We start from the raw sequence: 22,660 nt of genomic DNA on the forward strand, positions 1-22,660 counted from the left end.
TGTTCCAAAATGGATACGGTGGCTATAAAAACAGTGGCACTGCCACATGCCCCACTGGCCCAGCAGCAGCAACAACAACAATCGCAACAACAACAGCAGCAGCAACAGCAACAACAACAATTACAACAAACAAATGCAACCATCAATGCCAAAAACAATATTGGGGCATTTTTTCAGACTTGCAAGGTAAGAAGTTTCCACCAAAAAAAAAGACTTTTATTAAAAAATTCAACCAGAGATTTAAGGTCACCAGAGTTCAAGCAGAACTAGGAAAAAAAAAATACCTCATGATCATAAAAAGCATTTTCCCGAATCTCATTTCGACCCACAAATGAATTGTCAACAAAAACAAAAAAATGTATCTATAAAGTGCCAGAAGAGAGAACCTTTTCGGCGTTACTGGGAAAAGTAAGAAATTAAAACGCCAACTGCAGTTGACAGAAAAACAGAAAAAAAAGCCACAAAAGCGAAGCAATTTTGTAGGCGCACTTTTAATTGTTGTCTCCGAGGGAAGACCGGCTGGAAAAAAAAAGAAAAATAAAATAAAATGCTTGGTCAAGTGGCGTGCAACGGGGCATGCAATAAAAAATAAAATCAACAAAAATTGGGGGAGAGAAAGGTTCTAAAGGTTAGACAAAAAAAAAGGGAGTACTATAAGTACTATAGTAGTTTTGGAAGAAAATAGAAAGGGTTTGGAAAGAGAGGGTTTTGGAAATATTTTTTAAAATAGGTTTTAAATAAAAGGATATTATTCTAACATTAGAAACTCTATAAGGAAGGTCTCAAGGATGATATGATGATATTGATGATGATAGTTTCTATAACTTGTATCATTTTATTCTTTAAATAAATTATTAATTCCCCTTTAACCAAAAAAACCCCTATAACCTTTCTAGAAAATAAGCAAAAATCACCTTAATAACTTTCCTTAAAACTTAAATCAAAAGAAAGTTTATAAAGATGAAAAAAAGGTAAAAAATAACCCTGATGATCATGCGCTTTAAATGATCTTACTAATTGATTTGATCAAACCGGCAATTATCGCAGAAATAAAGTCTGATGATGAAAAATGAATAAAAAATCAACCACAAGGCAGACAGTTGCCAAATAATCAGATTATGTCAAGTGCAAAAGTATGATCTACTTTTTTGACATTTTTTGATCATATAACCAAAAAAAAATTAAGAAAGAAAAATAAAAAAGAAGACACCACTTACCACCAGGCACCACAAAAAAAAAAAATAAACAAAGAAAAGTGTGACATTTAAAAGTTAGTTACATAATGTTTCTTTTTAACCATAACTATGACAGTTAGTACAATAAAAAAAAATGATAATAAAAACAGTACTGTCACTGCGACAAGTGCGAGGGTTGATCGATGCCTTGCAGATACACACACACCTACAGTTTTTGGGAATAAATAAAAAATCCCTAAAACCCTAAATCACTCAGCGGGTTGCAGCACTTGAACCGGAACCCACACAAAAGAACCCACACCCGAACCAAAAATAAAAAGGAAAAGGAATCCCAGATCTCTGTATCCTGAGATGAGATTCCTTTTGTTACGGACATGCCTGTATATAGAATCGGGTATATATAGGGTCCTAGGTCTATCGGGTAATCGTGATCTATTCAAAATTTAGATCTACCTGCTGCCTGCCGTTGGCCAGCCTTCTACCTGTCATGGTTGTAGTTTTTGTTGCTTATCCTGGGAAATATCTAAAATGCTTGTGCAACTGTTGCAAGTTGCCTTCGTGTCTCCCCCTCTTGCTCTGCTGGCTGGCCCTTTATGTTGTCACAAGTCTCGTTAAACATTTCGCTTTAATTTAATTGAATTTCCTCCAATGTGCTCTTGTCGGTTTTTTTTTTGTTTTCTGTTTAACTTAATTATGTCAGTCAGCGCGTTGCAAGCATTAACCCTAACGTGCCGCAATTGTTTTCCGCTCGAGTAAGAGACTCACACGGCTCGGGGGAAGGGTGGAGGGTTAAAGGGGGTTCATCAGGGGGTTGTGTGGGTGTATTTCTTGTTTTTTTTTATTTATTTTTTTGGTTAATCAAAGCGCGGAAATAAACGGATCATCCCAGGTTTGCAGACTCTCTTGGGAAAACTATGTATTTTAAGTAATTCATTATGCGACTTTTAAGGCTCTCTATAATCTTAAAAAAAAAATATTTTAAAATATTGAAAATTTGATTAACAACATATATTATTTATTTTTATCATATGCTAAGATATTTATACATTTTTTTAAGGATTATTTATTAACAAACTTCAGCAGGGACTGTCATGAAAAGTCTTCAAAATGTAGTCTTGATTACTTATTCATTTTTTAATTAAATAAATCTAATTTTTTGCTTTTTTTTAGATTTTTCTTTATTTATTTTCTAATTTTAAAAACTATTTTCAATCAAAATCTCTTGTTCAAACCATTTTAGGCAAACCCTCTACAAAAAGCTTAAGTTTTAAGCCCAGTTTTATAGTAATCACCTAGCTTAATTATTTCTTGCTAATTTATTTAAGTAAAAATATTAAATCCAATTCTAAAGACCCCCTTTTTTCTCTCCGTGAACCTCTATAAATATTTCCCATTGTATTTACAAAGAAATTCCAACAAACATCAAACTTGTATGCTAATCAATTCGAATGAGGCTGCGATTGATCCGCCACCATATTGTGAGGAAGGGGGCTATGGGGGGTCTATGGATGGTAAGGGGGAAGGGGGGGAGACCCATGGGCCTTATTAACAACAACAGCATACAACAAATATGCGCAGCTGCGATCGAACAACAAGACACAACAACAAGAATGTGAAAAATCTTCAATGTTGCCAACCGAAAAGCTAAAAAGCTAAAAGCCACAGCAACAGGTTGAGCATAAATTATGATCCAAAAGTTAAAATTATTTTTATTTTCAATTTTATCCGAAGCCGCCGCTTTTGCTTCTTCTTAGCTGGCCGACTTATCGAAAATTGTTGTTATTTTCAAGGGAAATTTTTTTTTGGGTATATCGCCGGGTTTCGTTTGTTAACTTTCACAATACAATGTTGTGTTGTACGTGTGTGTGTTTGTTGGTCAGCGGCAACGTGCCACACGGTGGCCACAAAAAAAATAACCAAACACACAAAAAAAAAAAGGGAAAAACGGTACAGAGGCTGAAAAACACAAGACTTTTCCCTAACAGTTTGTCGCCTAAGTCTTTCGTTTTTTTTTTGGCGCGACAGTTCTGTTTTGTGCTTCTCTTCGGTCTATGACTTGGGCTTCCTCGTTTTCCTCATCGGCTGGCCCACTAAGCTGATTATGTAACCGAAATGTCAGTTTGGCAAAAGCCTTTTTAGCCAAGTCATGGAATTGCCACAAAAAAAAAAAGACGGCCAAGATGCGGGAGCGATAATAAAACAGGCAATAGAAAAAAAATGAAGATGGCTTTTTTATGTTTTTAGATAGGAAAAAAAATCTTACTGACCTTTATGACCTGTATATTTAGGCCTGGTTTTTAAGTTTTATTATTTATTAGTTAAACATGATTTTCATTTTTAATTTAAAGACATTTTTAGAGATTTTCTTAAAGAGGTTTCTGGGGGAAATTATTATTATCCCAATTTTTTAAGCTATAAATTAGATATTATTCCCTTAAAAATAATTTTCCCTTTTAAAAACTACTCTAAGAACGTCTCTTAATAAATAAAATTAATTAAACTTGTTATTTTTATCAATTATTCAGTAATAGATTCCATATCTCGACTGGACACCCACAAAGTCCATTAATTACAGCCCCAACTCCACAACTTCCGTTGTGAAAAAAAAATAAAACACGTGGGCTGCTCCACTCAACCACTGAACCACCCACTTGTCCACTTTATACACCAAACTATATACTATATATAATGTACTTTTTTTATTTATTTTGTTCCCTTAATTAATTGGCTTACTTTTTCGGTCAAGTGAGTGTGGGCGATAGTTTACAAAACTTAAATAAATAAAATTACTAAAACAAAGTGGGCGGAAAGGGCGTGGGCTTGACACAGTAGCACGTGCTAAGCGGCATTTACTAGATAGAGATAGAGATAGAAAAGAGATGGGTATAGGTAAATAGAAAGAGAGGCAAAAGGAAGAGGCGACACTAATGACTTCCTATTTCGGTGAACTTGTCAATTGGACATCGATCGAGGGGGATTAATTAGCTTGTAAATGCCCAAAAAGACAGGAAATTATTCCGGTGTCTCTATTTTTTTCCCTCCTTTTTACTTTTTTTTTCTCTAGACTTTTTTTTGCAGTGGAGAAGGGAAATAAAAGTCTTTCTATTATGTTTCTTTTTTTTAACAGAAAGATGTAGAAAATATAGAGTTTTTAAAGGGTTTTCTTTAAAGATTAAAGCCTTTGTTTAATGGGTTTTTTTAAGGGACTTTGGTCTTACTTTTCGAGACAGGCAAGAGGATCCTTAATGAGGCTAAGAAAATACTAAATTTTAAGACAAAAAATATGTATATTTTATTCTTTCTTATACAATAGTTCTTTTTGAGTTTCTTCTTTAAAAACTACCTTAAAATCCCCAGAAAACCAACTACATTTCATAGACTTTAAGCCTGCCTTTTACCTTTATAAAGTGCCTTTTGAAAAGCCATTGTCTCAATAATTTTTTTAACTTGGCCAACAACTGGACATTGTGGCCGCGACTGGACACTATGGGTGCCTGGTTTTTTGGCTTTTCTAACAGCTTGCCAACCGGTTTTTTTCGGGCCTGCTCACTGGATTTGCTCCAAATTTAATAGTAAACTCAGTAAAGTCTACTTTTTTTGGCATTAGATGGGTGAAGGGATTGCTCTCGCTCCAGGGCTTTCACCTTCCCATCCCCCAATCCCCCCATCGGTTAATTATAGATTTTGGGGTTTGGTTAATTGATAGATCGAAAAGGGGATCGAGCATCATGAATCATGAACTCTGACTCTGACTGCAACTCTGGGGAAAAAGGCCGCCAAAAAAAAAATATATAGTGGCTTAGGGAGAGAAACTCCGACTGGCTGGGTGGCTCGCCAGACAAGTTTCTGGCCAACTTTGCCGTCAAGACTCTAGACACGAGACTTTTGGGCCAGAAGTTGAGGTAGATTTTGGCCAAAAGCAACAGCAACTTTTGCAGTTTTGTGGCCGAGTACGAAACTGGTTTTCATGGCTTTTGTGGCGCGAGTTGAAGACTCTCTTGAGTCTTTGTCTCGAGCCAGGTATCTGGGGACTGGAAGCTTGAGATCTTGCCAAGATGGCGTCGTCTTAACCGGTTTGCGACTCTCTTTTGTTATACACACCGCACAGATTTTTTCGAGATACTGGGGCTGGGGCTTGTCTTGCCCCTTCTTCTGGGAGCTCCAAAAAACTCTACTAACTCTTCTCTCTCTCTGCGTTTCTCTCTTTTAGGTCTTGTGGCACCTGGACGCCTTTAGACGATCGTTCCGAGGCCTCAACCAGCACGTATGCGGCGGCCAAGACTGCATCTTCTGCGCTCTAAAGGTGAGTCTTCGAAATTCGAACTTAGCCGAGGCACTCACCAGCTCGCAGGGTGGGTGTCTAGGATGAATAGGGAACAGTTTTCTAGACTAGACTAAAAATAACATTTTTAAGGAGTTTGAGCTTAGGTTTCTTAAGGTTTTTGTTATTCAAATCATACAAAAAAGTATTATTTGTGTATAAAATATAATATTTTGTATATTTAAGTATTTTAAATTATTTTAAAAAGCCAAAAACTAAACCTATATCAGTCTGATGAACTTATCTATACTTCTACCTTTAAAATATATATTTTTAGTTTATTTTAAGTATATATTAATTATATAGAACAATTTAACATAAACCCATACATATTTTCTTAAAAAATTACAGATTTCTTAACTAATTTTTAAAAACTAAAAACTTCTAAAAGAAAACTCAAGCCCTCAAAAAACTATAGCATACTTTTTAGCTCTGCAAGTTGGTAATAAAGTTGGCAACTTGGCCATAAACCCACTGATTCATGTGTAATGGCATATTCCTTAATAAACCACCTTTCATTTTGCTGGCCTGGCCAAAAACCAAGGTCTAAAAATAAAGCAATTAAGTCCGAGCGGCAACACATTTTCCCAGACTCCTGTCTGGAAGGCTTTCCCGGGTTTTTTTCTTTTCGTTTTTGTTTCCAGTCTCTCCAGTTTAATTGCCAGTCGTCAGTCAAAGTGGAAAACCTGATGTCTTGTCTTTTCTGGCAAATCACCATTTATTCACACGCAGCTGCTCAAGTGCCAGGTTTTCTTTTTTTTTTTCAACAGTTTTTCCCCAGTTCTATAGCCTGTGTTTTCCAATTTTCATTTCAACAGGCGCTCTAAGAATTTCCCACACAACACCCAAAGAATTACACAAAAAAAAACCCAACAGATCCTTGCAATGCAACAAATGGCAGGACACTCTACCTGCCAGGTTCACACCCCCTCCACTCTCCTGGAGATCCTGGGGGTGGGTTTCAGATTCTGGCCAGGATAAGACCATTGGCCACTGGTCACGCCTGCTTATAAGGACCCCTCGATGTCGTGTCCTTTTTTTTTTTTTGGCGTGACTGCCTTTCAACGCTCCTGCCTCGATTAATTGAGGCTCATTTGTCCTGTTCTCACCTCGTTAAAGTTTACTCAATTATGTAAATCCTGCAGGAAGTCAATAAACTTTGCATTAAGGACATGATATAGAGAGTTTCTGAGGGGATAATTGGGTTAATAAAGGGTTGGGGTTGTCTTGTGTGGAAAGGGGGGTTTAATTTGGCTTTAAATCATATTTTATAGGTGGTTTTCAAAGGGTGTTATTAGGGGTATTTATAGTTTATTGAAGCCTTAAAAATTGACTAACAAATTAACTATTTTTGGGACTAAAGAGTAGCTAAATATTCCCAAAAAAATGCCCTTAAAGATCCCTGTTAAAAAGGCTATTAAAAACTATTAGAATAAATGTTATATTTTCCCTACTCTTTCCTTAAAAATTATTAAATCTATAGCCTTTAATATATATATAAAAATAGAAACACCCCCTAATAAAACCCCCTTTAAATCAAAAGTCAAAACCAGAACCGGCAAACGATCATCTAACAACAACATCATCATCATTATGACTATTATCCCGCGCAGTAGAGACTCTAACAAAGGCCAACACTCATCCTCCTTTTGGCCATGTTGCCCCAGCACCAGCCCCCACTCCAACCCCATCTTGCAACTCCATCTTGCAACTCCATCTTGCAACTCCAGTTCCACTTGCATCGTGCTAGCCCGTAGGCGAGCGACAAACTCGTGACGTTTGGGAAAACTCATTGGAACAACAAAAGGTCGGGACTGTACTTCTACGAGCGGGCCAAGACCACATAAACACAGGGTGCACCACGCCATCTACCTTACTCTTTCACTCTCTGATAGCTCTATCTCTTTCGGGTTCTCCTCAAACATTGATGACGTCTTTGACCGAAGTGGAAAGTGTTGTTGGTGGCTTCTTTCTTAGGGTTTTGGGTTTTTTTGTTTTCTCGTTTTTTTGTTTTTGTTTTGACTTGGCCCGTCCCGGCTCTTAACCCCCCATAGCCGCTCCCCATTCTTAACCCTCTTTTTTCCATTTCTTTTTTTTTGCATTAATTATTGTAGAGTTTCTGCGCTCTGAGTAAATTAATTTTCCCAACCTTTTCCCGCGGGAATACGCTATTTAATTATGAAAATCGTCGTCAGTTCTTTGGGGGGGAATAAGACATTGGCCCCTTTTGTTTGGGAAACTCCCACGATTGCGATCGCACTCTGACCATTCTGAGGGTTAAAAACCAACTATATATACCAACCATTATACCATATACACATATAGGGAAAATAAAACAGAGTTCTTGATGAAAAATCGTCTCGACAGTCCGTGTCTTCGTAATGCCTGAATGCACAATTCCCATTAGACGGACTCGGGCCTCTGGACTCTTCAGACTTTTGACGGGAAATCACTTCTGCCTTATTTCTGCCATTCAAATAAAATCATTAAGAACGATTTTAGACACATCAGGTACAAGGACAAACTCATTTCGAAAGGATCAGGGACAATAGTGTTGTATTTTATTCCAGGAAGAGAAAAAATCTTGAAAAATGTCTAGACCGCAGACTCGTTCAAAATGATGATGATGAGTGTGGGAGGTGGGTTTTATTATTAATATTTTTTATATATATATCTTTCAAGTTCTTGTAAGTATAAGAAAGAACCTTATCATTCTTTAAACCCTAAGCTCTATTTGCTTTTTAAATAGCGATACTCCAGATTTGGGTTTCCCTTAATCTCCAAAAAAAAAAAATCTCATCTAAGTAAAGGCAAACAAGAACAATTTTTCGAGTGCAGCCTTTTTGGGGTTTTTGTTTGTCTGGCGGGATCATAAAAAAACGAAAGAAATTACCATGAAGAAAGATAGTGGAGAAGAGCCCTATATCGTCTTTCTTTTTGAAGTCGTGGGTTGGGTCTTTGGATTCATGGTTGATTGCTGGGCACGAGCGTTGAAGATCAGGTGCTAATAAAAAGGCACACACAGGCTCCCTCGAAAGCTTCATCATCTTCATTATGAATCACACTCTTGGCCAAGTTAACAGACAAAAAATAAAACAAAAACCAGAAAACCAATACAAACTGTTGAGCTTTAATTCCACTTTATTGTGTCTTTTTTTTATATTTTTTTCTTCAATTTATTCGCAAGACGTGCGTTGTGAAGGTTTTTTTTCGAGTTTCTGTTTCTGATTTTTTGAAGAAATGCAGCCATCAATTATTGAATAGTTTTCTGAGTTTTTTCTTCTCTTAAAAACACATTTTTTTAAAAAATTATTTAGCATTTGAGAGAAGAAAGAAAGAAAGAATCTAAAGGTTATTCATCCATCAAGTCCTATTCTTTTTTTGGTTATACAATTTCAAATTTCTAAAAAAGAGAATGTAACGTTTATACAGAATTCTAACGTTAGTAACGTTTTCTATTTGATTGATTGGTTCTACAGGACACATATCTTAAGATACTATTTCTTGACTTTAAAATATATATATTTTTTAAATGTAATCGAGTACTGAAACCCATTTTTTATCCAAACTGTCCATCAGTTTCCCCATCTGCAGCATGAGTCACTTTTTTGGACACAGCTTTCAATTCAACTCCATTTTTTTTCCATTTTTTTTTGTCATTTTTGAGTCATGTTACTTGTGGCGGGTGGACCAGAAATTGTTCAACAAACAAACAACAAAAAAACAATAAACATAAAAGGGTACAGCATCTTCCCTCAATCCAGATCTGATGACACAAAAACGTGGCTTACTTTTCTCCCCAAAACTTTTGTAATTTTCTTCACTTCAGATTATCCAAAAAGGTCATCTGATTTCTTTTTTTTAGGGTATCTTATCGATAATATCAATTTATTTAGGTTTTCATAGGAATTGTGGGATTTATTTTATAGGGTTTTTGGGTTTTTTTCTCTCCTTGGGCCTCTTTGGACCTCTTGCGCATGCGTGCCTCTGAAGTAGCACGCGTTTCGCTGGCGTTTCCGGAGCGACACTGACTCATAAAAGTATCTAGATTTGTGCAATCTGGAGTGATTTTGGATGGGGATACCATGCCCACAGACTCTAAACGGGTTTAGGTTCTGGGCTCTGGCTATTATATAACACACAAGATGATTGGGTGATTTTTTTTTGAGAGCAAACAATAGAGTGGAGTGTTTTTTGGGTGAAAAATAGATAGGGATCTGATTGTAGATTGACTTTGTTGTAGGAACTATGAACTCATAGTAGAAAAAATTTATGAAAATAGACTTTAAAGACAAGGGACAACCTTTTTGGGCAAAGTATCTAAAGTGAAAGTAATATTTGGGGAGAGGTCTAGTCCTTTTTTCAAGAAACTAGCCCAAAAAAATCTCTTAAAAGCGTCTAGTTTATTTCTATATCTTTTATATTTTTAAGAAAAATCACTATAACTCAAATAAAAATTTAGAAAAAAAAAACCCTTGAACCTTTAAGATTTGTCATTTGAGGCAAAAACACAGGACACAGGGTGCTTAGAGTTGAAAATCTCAAGAAGAATCGAGAGTTTGAGAATCTTGGGAGAGCAAACAGAGAAGGCTCTGTCTCTTTTGGGTTTTTGTTACCTGCTCGGAAGACGGTTACCTGTTTAACCTACTACTACAAGACAAACTCCCCCGTTTTCGGATTCGCTTCGGCTTGGGTTCGACTTCGGTTCGGGTCTTTAATTTTTTTCTTTTCTTTTCTTTGGGTTTGCTCAGGTGAGTTGCCCAGGTGAGTTTGTTGGTTGCTTTTGTTGTTTTGTTGTTGATATAACTGAAGTTCTTGTTTCCCCTCGGAAAACCAGTTTTCTCTCTCGCTATAGGGTCCTCCCTCTCTTTCTACTCATTGTGTCGCTGTCTCTTTCCGAAAAGGGGCTTCTCAGTTTTGTGTTTCGGGCCAAAAACGAGTTTCAGTTGCGAGACATATTTCTGAAAGCGCGGACGTGTTTTTTCGTTAACTCGGCTCTTTGTCAAAATCAACAAAAAAAAAAAACAAAAAATCTTAATCTTCAGAAGAGAATCTCAGAAGAATCAAACAAAAATTGCGCGCGCGGCAAAGTTAATATTTTTTTCTAGTGTCGTTTTTTGAAGAAAAGTTAACACAAATATTTAAAAAATAAAAAACAAACAACCAAGTTAAACAAAGTGATTTACTAAGCCCTCTTTGGATTTATTTGGATGCTAAATATTTAACAAAAAATACATTTAACTAAAATGTTAAAGTAAGTTTAAAAAAAAAAGAGATAAAAAAAATCATAAAGCACTCAAGTTTTTTTTTGGAAGAGGATTTAAAAAGAAGTCGTTTTCTGAGTTTATTATTTAAATGAAGTTGCTTACCAGTTTTTTTTATTAATTCTTTTTTCCACCATGTGGGTCCCCCAACTAGTTTTTTTTTGGCGGTTGGTTGGTTGGCTCCCCCCCTTATATCTTTTTTTTTTTGGCCTTTTATTGAAGACTCTCTTCTAGTTGTTGGTGGTATGTAAATGTTGCCTGTTAGCCCGCAGCCTTCGTGAAAAACCTGCTACACCTGCGAACAGGTACTGATGCCACAACACTCCGGTACAGTGATGCCTCCTGCCTAATGCATTATTTAAAATTAATCTAAACAGAACACGCAGGCTCCCAGACTCTTCAGACTTCTCCAGGCTTTCCCTCGGGAAAACTCTTACCAATCACGCGATCTTTTTGGCTTTTAACTTTACATTGTAATTTAATTTTTTTTTTTTTTTTCAAAGGGAGAGAAGGGGCTACTTATGGGCTTTTTACTTGAAAATTAAAAAACATTAAAATGCATGACAAGTTCTTGAATAATATGTCACCATGAAGCGAGTCTTTTGGCCTTTTCTTTTGGCTGCATATTAATGGGCTAAAAGTCTTGGATATTTATGGCCAATTCTGAAAGCCAAGAAGCAAGTGTGACTGGCATACCACTGGCATACCCCCACATATTGTTGATTTTCATTTTCAAAAGTCCAATCACGTGCAGCAATCATGTATCTATGTTGCAGGTTGGCCAGTGGCAGGTTGAGGCATAAAGTTTCGAAGAACTTTTAAGGTAATATCTTAAATATATCCTGCTAGCCATCTTTAAGAGTCTTTTGTTGAAGAAGAAGGTGGTGTTGCAGTGTTGCAAGTGTGGTGTTGCACGTGCAATTTCCCAAGATTTTTTTTCCCTCTTACCTGAGAAAAGGTCAGTTCTTTTGTTCGCGGCTGTAATTGCGGAAGCGGCAGTGGCAGTAGCAGTCGCATTTTAGCCATAAAGTGTCTGCTGTTTAGGCCACAAGCGGGGGTCTGGCTTAACAATTAAATCTCATAAATCAACAAATAAAAAAAAAAAAAAAGAATAATAAAACAAGAAACAGAACAACAGCCATTGGTACTGGTACTGGTACTGGTAATAATAATAAATGAAAAGATTATGGCTGCAGGCCAGATTGTCGGCCAACTTGTTTTGCATTCAAAACTCTCTCACAAAATCCATCTGTATCTGAAGCGAACATATATCTCTCAGATACATTCGAGTGTCTATCGTGTGAGTGGCTCTGAGGTGTGCAAGATCTATAAATAGTGGCGCTTTTCAAGGACTGCCACTTCCAACTGTCGCAGACTCACAAATCAGACTTGAAAAAAAAATTATTTGAAAAAAATACAAAACTGTGCCAGTTTGCGAGGAGTTTCTCTCAAAAGATTGTTGGTTTTTTAATCAGTTTTTATGCAAATTTAATCTTTAAAGATTTCTCTGTTTTTGATTTCTTAATAAATTAAAATTTTAAGGGGAATAAATTAGAAGAGAAATAGAGGGAATGACACTGAAGTGTTTCATTTCTTCTTCTCTAAAAATATGTATTAAGGAATTTAATAATTTCCCTTTAAAATCCTCAAGAAGTAGCCCTAAAATCTCACAATTTCAAAAGGGAATTCCAACCCAAAAATACCTCTTAAATTTCCCCTTTTTTATCGTAAAAGCCCGATCGCATTTCAAGATCTTCAAGCCAAGTCCCTTATTGCCCATTTCTTGAGCAAATTGTTGGCCAATTGCCGACTAATTACATGGCCTAAATGATTCGCCAACTTGCCCCAACCAGCCTGTGTCTGTGGCAACATGGTCCAGACATCACCCTCTGGTCCAGTAACTCACTTCGACTTAAATGGTTTAAAATTAAAGACCGTGAACTAATTAGCATAATCAACTGTTTTGTTCAATGAACAATTATACAACAACAAATAAGGGGAGGGAAATATTTACCCCCCCTCCACCCTTCACCCTCTACCCCTCTCGGGAAAAACAATTAGGAATAAAAGGTAAAAAAAAAAAAGTAAAAACTGAAAATCAGTGAGTTTTGTCGCCGTTTTCCTGTTTCAGTTTTTGTTATTTTTACCAACTTCCGCCGGCTTTTCCGCTTATTAAACAATTTTTTGTTGTTATTTTGTTGTTTTTTATATGGTCGACCAGTGACCCCTCTTGAAGTTCTACCCCGCCCCTGGTTCTGGAACAAAAAAGTACCAGAATTGTCAACCAAATATGTCTTTTTCGTGTGTGGCAGGTTTAATGGTCTCGTAAAAATAATCTTAAAATGTTTTAATGTTTTCTTTTATTTTCTGATAACAATTTGGAGAGTTTTTACTTGCTTTTCTTCTTCTTTGTTTTATTTGTTTTATTTTTTATATATTTTATTTAGTTTTTTAATATTTGTTTCTTAAAGCCAACTGATGAACTCATAACTCGATTTAAACTCTCCCTTTTTTTTTGCTTTTAAAATTTCAACAGTTGTCAAGTGTTAATTGTGCTTATTTTTCTTTCAATTCTGAGTATTTTTTATGCATGTTTTTTTTTGTATTTAAATGCACTTAAAAAAGTAACAATTTAAATAAAAATTAAGCAGAAGAGCATGGGGATTTTTTAAACACTTGTTTGTTGAGAGTTTCCAGAAACTAATTAAATAAGAGACTTTTTTTCTTAGAAAAAGTATAGGAATTTTTTATTTATTTTATTTTTAACACTTGAAAAAATAATTAAAATATATTTTTAGATTTTTTAATTTAAAAATTAATATATTTTTAAAGCCTTTTTGTGAGGATTTCTTGAAGAAACTCTTTAGTTAGTTAGAGGCTTTTGGTTAAGTTTTTATAACTTTCAACTGATTTCTCTCAGTGTCTGTGTCTCAGCTATAATTTTAGGCTGGCTTATGGTTCGTGTCAGGTTGCTGTTGCATTTATTTTCTCTTGGCTATAACAATTATAATTGGCTAAAAAAAAAAATGGCTCAAAAAGGCGTTTACAGATCTCCGCCATATGTTGTTGGAAATGGAATGGAATTGAAAATGGATCTGTGGCGTTTGTAGTTTTTAGTTTATTTTTATTTCAAAAGCGTCAGCAGTTGTCAGGCGGCAACATTAGACCTCTTACTTGTGCTGCACATGCAATTTATGTTGCCGAGTTGGTGTTGCAACTTGAGAAACTGCTGACCTGGACCTGGCAGAGAACTTTTGTCTCTGGACCGGTTTCAGATCGAAAACTTTCGATTGGGCCTTAAATGAGGTCGAGACCAAAAGCGAAAGTCAAGTCCAGTCTGTATATTATTATGGGGTGTGCCATTTAACGAACATCTTAAAAAAAAAACAATCGAAACAGCTGTGTATTTGGCAAAAAAAAAAAAAAAAAGGGTTGCAAGTTGCAGGTTGCTGCTTTGCATGTTGCAGGTTGCTAGCGGATAGTGTCTGCCGTTTTTGGTTGCTAATCGATTGTTTTTTGCCGACCTGTCACTTCCGTTTTAGACTTCCTCCTCCTACTCCTCCTCCTCCATTTTTTGCCAATTCGTCCAAACAAAAAAAACTTGAGTGCTAAGGAAAAAAATTTTCTGAAAATCAACAAAAAATATTCATTTCCCCAAAAACCACTTTACAGATTTAATAAAAATTAAAATTAAAAATCAAGCAATAACGAGACAATGATCAAGTTCCGTTATAAACGCAAAGAGCCCACGAATGTGGTGGGCGTGGCAGGGCCAGGGGGTAGCCCCACAGCTGCCACCACACCACCCGCGACAGTCACACCCACGAAACCTGCAACACCCGTGCCCACCAATGCAGCTGCAACATCGCCACTCACTGGAGGACAGGGACATGGACCAGGACATGGACCGGTACTTGGACAAGGACATGCCTCCGCCCTGCACCACCACCCACAACTGAGCCACCTGATGGCCAACAATGGCGGCGGCACCCTGCCCCGCAGCAGTCCCCGGAAACTGTTCCTCGACGGTGCCGACAAGTCGGCGACCTTAACCCGCCAGCAGTCCAAGCCCAAGTCGGTCAGCGCCCTGGCCAAAGTGGCCAGCAGCGTGGAGCTGGCCGTAATGGGCTATAATGGTGCCTCCAGTGGCGCCACCAACGGGGGCAACATCAACGGCAACGCCGAGCGCGATCGCTGCATCAATGCGGTTATTGTAAGATTTTTTTCTGACTTTTGTCAGAGTTTAAAAAAGTGTTTTGAATTAATTTTAAAATATTTTAAGCTTGTATATTTTTTTAAGAACAATTTTAGATATTTTAAATTAGTTTTTATACTTAATTTATAACTTAGATTATTATTTTTTAGATTTAAAGTCAAAGTTACAAACTAAGTTCTATAGAGTGGAGGTTCTGAAAGTTTAGAAATTAAAGAATTTAAAATATACTTAAAAAAATACATAAAAAATATACCAAAATATATCAACTAACTAGTGATTATATTTACTAATTTTAAATATTAAATACCTAAAACTTAACCCTTAAACTCCCTCTTTTTTATAGGAACTCTTCCAGCAGCTGCAAACCTCTTCGGAACCAGCCCTATGCCCGGAGCCACTGCGTCGTGCTCTGGCCAGTGGTCCTTTGGCAGGACGCAGGTTCCCCCTGGGCTGTCTCGGTGATGCCGCCGAGTGCTTCGAGCTGCTCCTGCATCGCGTCCACTCGCACATCTCCCAGGACGATGGCGACTCCTGCGAGTCCGCCGCCTGCATCGCCCATCGACGGTTCGCCATGCGGGTGATCGAGCAGAGTGTCTGCAAGTGTGGAGCCAACTCTGAGCAACTGCCTTTTACTCAGGTGGGTGTTATTTTATTAAATTATAATTATTAAATGTTAAAAAATATTTCCGAAATTTTTTTAAATTTTTTTACTGTTTTTAAAGGAGATTTTAAGGCCTAGAATAGAATATTTCTATAAACTTTTGGGAGCAGAAACCCTTTTTTAAAAATCTCTAAAAAATAAAAGACATCTTGAAATAATTTTAAACTAATTTTAAATGAAAAATACATTTAAAAAACTTCTTAAATTTGCTTATTATGTGATTATTTATCTTAAACCAGTTTTTTTATTCAGACATATGTTTCCCCTCCAAAGTGTCTTGTATAATTTTTGAATAATTATCTTCAAAATTATGTCTCGCCAAGCTTAAGCTTTTAAGTAATTTTTTTGGACAGTGTAGTAACTAGTTTTGAGATACAATCTGTGATCGAATCGGAGGCAAACTCGTGGCGTGGGTTCCAGTTTTTGGAACACCTGCAACACCCGGTCCGGCAGAGAGTGTGTTGCACTTGTTTTGAAGTCTTGTCTTCGGATCGGACTGGCCGGACTGGGGAACAGTTAGACATCCGATCATTATGCTGATTTGTGGATCAGAGAACTAGTTGTGGACATGCACATGGTGATCGAGAAAAGCCACCCGACCAGTTAACCCTTAAATGGGATCGATGACGTCAGCCATGGGGGATAGTGGGTGTGGGCGGAGCACTTCCGTCTTGACCAAAAGTTCAGCCTCCTAATGATCTTATTTTGTATTTCTCAGATGGTGCACTACGTCTCTGCCTCGGCCCTGACCTCCCAGAAGAGTCTGGCGCTCCAAAACCACCAGCAACTGAGCTTCGGCCAGCTCCTGAGGGCGGCTGGTAATATGGGTGATATCCGAGATTGTCCGGTAAGTCCATTGGAGCTCCCCCAACTCCTCTAGAGAACTGAAAACTAATCAAGATTCTTTCCCGGAAAACAGAACACCTGTGGGGCAAAGATCGGCATCTGCCGGGCACTTCTCAACCGCCCGGATGTGGTCTCCATTGGCATTGTCTGGGACTCGGAGCGACCTGCTGCCGATCAGGTCCATGCCGTCCTGAAGGCCGTCGGGACCAGTCTGAGACTGGGGGATGTCTTCCACCAGGTCAGCGAACAGCGGTGGGCCCAGCAGACCCAGCACGAGCTGGTGGGGATCGTCTCCTACTACGGCAAGCACTACACCACCTTCTTCTTCCACACCAAGCTGAAGGTGTGGGTCTACTTCGACGACGCCAATGTCAAGGAGGTGGGTCCCAGCTGGGAGGGCGTCGTGGACAAGTGCAGTCGCGGCAGGTATCAGCCCTTGTTGCTCCTCTACGCCGTTCCCCAACAGCCCTCGATGAGTTCGACACTGGAGGTGTCCAATCCGGTGACCCGAAGGGCAGTGACCCCCAGCCCGGAGAAGCCCAGTCTGGGGAACACCCGGAGGGCCATCACCCCCACGCCGCTGAGGTCGCCCGTCAACGATTACCAGAACCTGAGTGTCATCCAGAAGAACATCTTCCCAGGAGGAGATGAAACGGACGCCTACATCAGTCGGAAGACCGTGGAGCACGTCCTGAGTGCCCAGTACCAGAATCTGAGCGTCATCCAGGACAAGATCCAGGGACAGGGACCAGCTGTCCCCCAGAACGGGGACAAGGATGGGGGCTTCCTCAACCGGAAGCCCATCGAGGCAGTGCTGAGCGCCCAGCTGGCGAGGAGGCAGCACCTCCAGCTCCAGAGGAGCCACAGCGCCGAGTCCAGCTCCGGACACGGGTCCAGTTCCAATGGCAGTTCCCCGCCCAGCGACGGACTCACCATGCCGGAGCATCTGAACCAGCCGAGACGCAGGGATTCCGGGAACTGGTCCGGGGACAGGAACAGCGCCAGCTCCGCCAGTTCCACCACCCTGGACAACCCCTATCTGTACATGGTGGCCAAGAGGGGCGTGGTCGGGGCAGTGCCTCAGAGTCCCACGCGACATGGTCTGCCCTACGATCCGGGCTATGACTCCTTCTCGCTGAGCTCCACGGACTCGTATCCGCCGAAGCACGCCCTCAATCCCCAGCTGGCCAAGATCCCGGAGGCGGCCAATGGCGGCCCGGGGATGAGCCACGGTGGCATGACCCTGTCCGGGGACTGCGAGAAGCTATGCCACGAGGCGGACCAGCTGCTGGAGAAGTCCCGGCTGGTGGAGGAGTCGCATGACCTGGAGACCGCCTTGGTGCTCTGTAACGCAGCCGCCGGGAGGGCGAGGGCGGCCATGGACGCCCCCTACAGTAATCCGCACACCATGACCTTTGCCCGGATGAAGCACAACACGTGCGTGATGAGGGCCAGGAGTCTCCATAGACGGATCCTGGTGGAGAAGGGCGCCGAAACGGAGGCCATGCCGGAGCTGAAGCACATGCGGGAGGGCAGCACCTCCAGTGTCGTGAAGCATGTGCGCCAGAACAGCAAGGACCGGACTCTGGAGAAGGAGCAGCTCTTCCAGCAGCAGCAGCAACAGCTCCAGCAACAGCAGCAGCAGCAGTCCATCCCGGCCAGCATCGAGATCTATGCCACGCTGCCCAAGCGGAAGAGTCCGCTGAAGGCCCTGGCCACCGCCTCGGCGGTCTGTGACGACAATGCCATCGAGTACGAGCAGGAGAAGCCGGTGGCCGCCAAGCCGGAGCGAGAGAGCCGATCCCTCTTCGGTCGCAAGGATAAGGACAAGGACAAGGAGAAGGAGAAGCGCAGCCGGAGCGAGGATCGCAACAAGCTGACCAGGGAGTTCTCCCTCACGGAGACACTTCTGGTGAACGCCAAGGACACGCTGAAGAAGCACAAGGAGGACAAGGACGAGAAGAAGGAGAAGGACAAGAGCGGCAAGAAGCAGCACAAGATCAGGCGGAAGCTCCTGATGGGCGGACTCATCCGGCGAAAGAACCGCTCCATGCCGGACCTCACCGAGGCGGTGGACGATGTCGCCAACAGCAACATGTCGATGAACCACCACCACGCCCACCACTACCCCAACCAGACGCCGGCCAGCCTCCTGGGCAGCTCCGTGGACGACAGTGCCGTGGGTCTGGGCAAGCACGGGGTCAGCATGAGTGGCTACATCTCCGAGGGACACTTCGACTGCTCCACCTCCGCGGGCAGCTCCGGTGCCAGTGGCAGCAACCCGAATCCGAATCTAGAGCGGAGCAAGCTGATGCGGAAGAGCTTCCATGGAAGTGGCAGGCAACTGACCATGGTGCCCAAGGTGGCGCCACCGCCGCCCATGCGGACCAGCTCCACCCTGACACCCCAGCAGCAGCAGCAGCAGTTCCACCACGAGGCCAACCTCTCCAATCTGTCAGCGATGAGCTCCAACACCTCGATCAGCGAGGACTCCTGCCAGACCATCATCACCACCTGCGCCCAGGTCCACTCCGAGCAGAGTCCTCTGAAGGACATGCAGATGCTGGGTGCCGGCGATGAGCTTCCCCTGCCCCTGCCACCCATGGAACTGCCACCGTATCCGAGTCCACCCCACTCCGTCTGCCATTCGCGGCAGGCTAGCGAGGATTTCCCGCCACCACCACCCCCGGAACTGGACCTGGAGCCACTCAACCAGCAGCTGAGCCAGCTGCAGGCACTGGAGGCGGCCAGCAAACAGCAGCGCCAGCAACTGGACTCCCTGGAGGGCACCACCAGCATCCTGGCGCAGCTGCAGCAGCGCCAGCATCTCCTCAAGATGCGCAAGGACAGTACCCAGGCGCCGCAGGATCCCAACTGGCTGAAGCAGGCCAACGATCTGAGGGCCATGCAGCGGAAGCTGGAGGCCTCCTCGCCCAGCAGCGTCCGGGATCTGGCCAACCGCTTCGAGCAGACCTCCATCCGGTCGTACGCCTCCCAGGAGCTCCTCTCCCAGCCGAATCCGAGCGGGGGGCAGCAAGTGGGCCCACAGCTGCGCACCCAGATGAACGGCCTGCCCAGCTCCAAGCTGGACGTGGACGAGGTGGACTGCATGCCGGCCAGTAGGTCGGCCACTCTGCCCCATCACCAGCTCCTGCCCAAGCCCAAGTACGAGATGAGCCAGTCCCAGATCGCCGAGGAGATCCGCGAGGTGGAGCTCCTCAACACCATGGTCCAGCAGACTCTCAACCAGAACCAGGGCCCTGTTCCGGGACAGAAGCGGGTGAAGAAGAAGAGTGTCTCCTTCTGCGACCAGGTGATCCTGGTGGCCACGGCCGGCAACGAGGAGGACGACGACTTCATCCCGAATCCCATCCTGGAGCGTGTCCTGCGAACGGCCCAGCATCCGAACGAGAAGGTGACGGCTCAGATGATCCAACAGCAGCAGCAGAACATCCTGAGGTTGCAGACAGAGGCGCAGCCAAGGCAGCAGCAGCAGCAGCAGTTGCAGCAGCAACACTTGCAACAGCAACAGATGCAGCAGCAGCAGCAACTGCAGCAACAGCAACAGCAACTGCAACAGCAGCAGCAGCAACTGCAGCAACAGCAACAACCTTCTCCCATGCTGGGCCGACCTGCTGCAGTTGCCACCGACATGCAACGCTATGTGCAACGCATGCAACACCAGCAGCAGCAGCAACAGCAGCAGCAGCAACAGCAACAGCAACAGAATCGCACCAGCATGAGTGGCATTGCCACGCAGCAGCACTTGCCACAAATGGATGCACAGTACACGAGCATGCCGCGGCCGCTGCACCATCAGCAGATGATGCTGAACCAGAGCTACTCGGTGCAACTGCAGAAGCACCAGCAGCAGATGCAGCAACAACAACAGCAGCAGCAGCAGCAACAGCAGCCGCAGATGCAACAGCAACAGCAGCAACTCAATATGAGTTACTTCAGCAATGGGAGTGTGGGCGTGGCAGAACAAATGCCACTGCCCTCGCCCTATCAGCGAGTGCCCCTGCCACATGGCTACCAAGGACAAGGCTACTACCCGCAGCAGCAGCAGCAGCAACAGCAACAGCCACAGCAGCAACAGTTGCAGCAGCAGCAGCAGCAGCAGCAGTTGCAACAGCAACAACAGATGCAACAGCAGCAGCAACAGATGAAGAAGAAAGTCAGTTTCGAGCCAGGAACCAAGGGAGAAGCTGACTGCCTGCCACCGCCACCTCCGCCGCCGCAGAAGAACGGTCTCCCGGAGACGGGAGGAGGTTCTGGAGGACCTAGTGGTGTTGCCCCAGGACTCTCTAGTGGCGCCACCACCGCCATACCCACCCGCGTCTACAACAATGCCATCGTCAAGGCCTCGGCCAAGGCGGTGGAGTGCAATCTGTGCCGCAAGAGGCATGTGATCGCGCCGGCCGTCTATTGCACCAACTGCGATTACTACCTACAGATGCTGAATCAGCGTCGGTGATCCTGAATCCTTGATCCTTTTTATCCCCAAAAGCCCAAAAAAAAAAACCAATCCAAATCTCTAGTGCAACTTTTCTAGCCGTACAAGGAAACCGATAATCTCATGCAAGCCATGCTGCCACATCGCCACATAAGGACATAACCGAAGGATGTAAATAGGAGGAGGAGGAGGAGGAGTAGGAGTAGGAAGACACCACGCCAGGATAAAGGACCCCAAAGGCCAAAGGATCATCAGGAGGAGGAGGAGGAGAATGAGCTGGAGACCCACTAACACACGTCCTTCTATGGTTCGACATGAGAAGCCACCGCTGTGCCAACTAACCACCATCCACCTAACCATCATCACTCCATTTTCGAGGATCGATCCACAAGGACATCAAGGACCTCACTCGAATATCACAATATCAAAATAATGCATTCCCTTTACCGCCTTTAGCCTGGCCACCCTGCCCCTCCCACACACACACACACATCTTATTTTTATCCAATTTTTTTATTGCTTATTTTTACATATTATTTTTAATTTTTTTTATTTTTTATACATTATCTTAATTTTAAATGAAAATCCATTTTTTTTGTGAGCCAGAAGTTTGAAACTCAGTCGCTGAGCTTCCTTTTTGTGAGTTGTTGTCCAACGACACTTGCTTTCCATAAAATTTTTTATTTTTTTTTTTCTTAAATTACATTTATTTTTTAAGCTATAGCATTTATTTTTAATCCGTTTTTTTTTAAATGTACAATTTTTGTACTTAATTAGTTTTAAGCCATTCGAGTGTACTCCATTGTGTCTTATGCATTTAAAACAATTCCGTGTATTTATAGTGTTTATATTAATTTTTACATATTTTTTATACGATTATACATATATATATATATATTTTTATAATGATTTTTTTTCCAAAAAATAAGAAACAAAAAGATTTCTCTTTGCAGAACACCAGAAACGAGAAAAAGAGATGTCAAGCATCCACAAAAAACGGTAAACAACTATTTTTTCTAAATAAATAAATAAAATACAAAAAATAAGCCTTGTTTGTTTTTATTTTGAATGGAATTGGAGGGAATTTTGGTTTTTTAAAGTTAAAAAATAGGATTTTGAGGGAATTTCTCAATTTTACAGTGGCGCCATCTATGTATGTGGTGTAAAGCTAGTCTCGGCCTTAGCCAAGTTTCACACCATACTGTTAATGGCGCTGCCCTTTTTCATTTCCGGTTTAGGTATTGGGCGGAAATTGTGCGGCAGCCATTGAGAGGGAAATCATGTTTTTAAAATGGAATATATGAAATTTATTATTTGGAATAATATTTCAAATAAGAAATGTAATAAACATATAAAATATAAGTCTTTGCACTTTTATTTTGAATAAAAAGAAAAAGAAATATAAAGCAAGTTCTTAATATTTTTTAAGAAGTAAATATATATCATAAAGAGCTTCAATTAAAGTTATATATTTAATATTTAAATTTAAAATTTAAATGTACCTTTACATTTACGCAACAATTCAACAATTTTCTAAATAAAAAAACACCCCTAGAATTACACAATGAACTATAGAGGCCGCCAGAGTGCCGCCTCAGTCATAAACCTACCCCATTTGCTGGTTGAAACTTCCGTTCTGGTAAGGATTCCCAGCAACCGGAAATAAGGGCGAGCGGAGCTGTTCGCGGAACCGGTTCTGC

At 41.6% G+C, this 22,660-nt stretch overlaps 1 protein-coding gene across 4 annotated transcripts in view; it reads left to right on the top strand.

Moving 5' to 3' along the window:
- LOC6504765 overlaps positions 1-22,006 on the top strand; it is a 53,471-nt gene extending 31,465 nt beyond the window's left edge. For 2 of the 4 annotated variants that reach the window (XM_044717195.1, XM_032453139.2), the window contains 4 exons: positions 5,407-5,499; positions 15,341-15,634; positions 16,377-16,505; positions 16,578-22,006. In XM_044717195.1, the coding sequence (XP_044573130.1) occupies positions 5,407-5,499; positions 15,341-15,634; positions 16,377-16,505; positions 16,578-20,981 (4,920 nt within the window). In that variant the 3' untranslated portion in view covers positions 20,982-22,006. Of the gene's footprint in view, positions 1-9; positions 187-5,406; positions 5,500-10,423; positions 10,772-14,453; positions 14,995-15,340; positions 15,635-16,376; positions 16,506-16,577 lie in introns of those variants that run through there. The other 2 variants (XM_032453141.2, XM_032453138.2) reach the window with 2 other exon arrangements.
- The last annotated feature ends 654 nt before the right edge of the window (positions 22,007-22,660 follow it).

Source organism: Drosophila ananassae, chromosome XL (genome assembly GCF_017639315.1).
Source record: "Drosophila ananassae strain 14024-0371.13 chromosome XL, ASM1763931v2, whole genome shotgun sequence".
Lineage (NCBI taxonomy): Eukaryota > Metazoa > Arthropoda > Insecta > Diptera > Drosophilidae > Drosophila > Drosophila ananassae.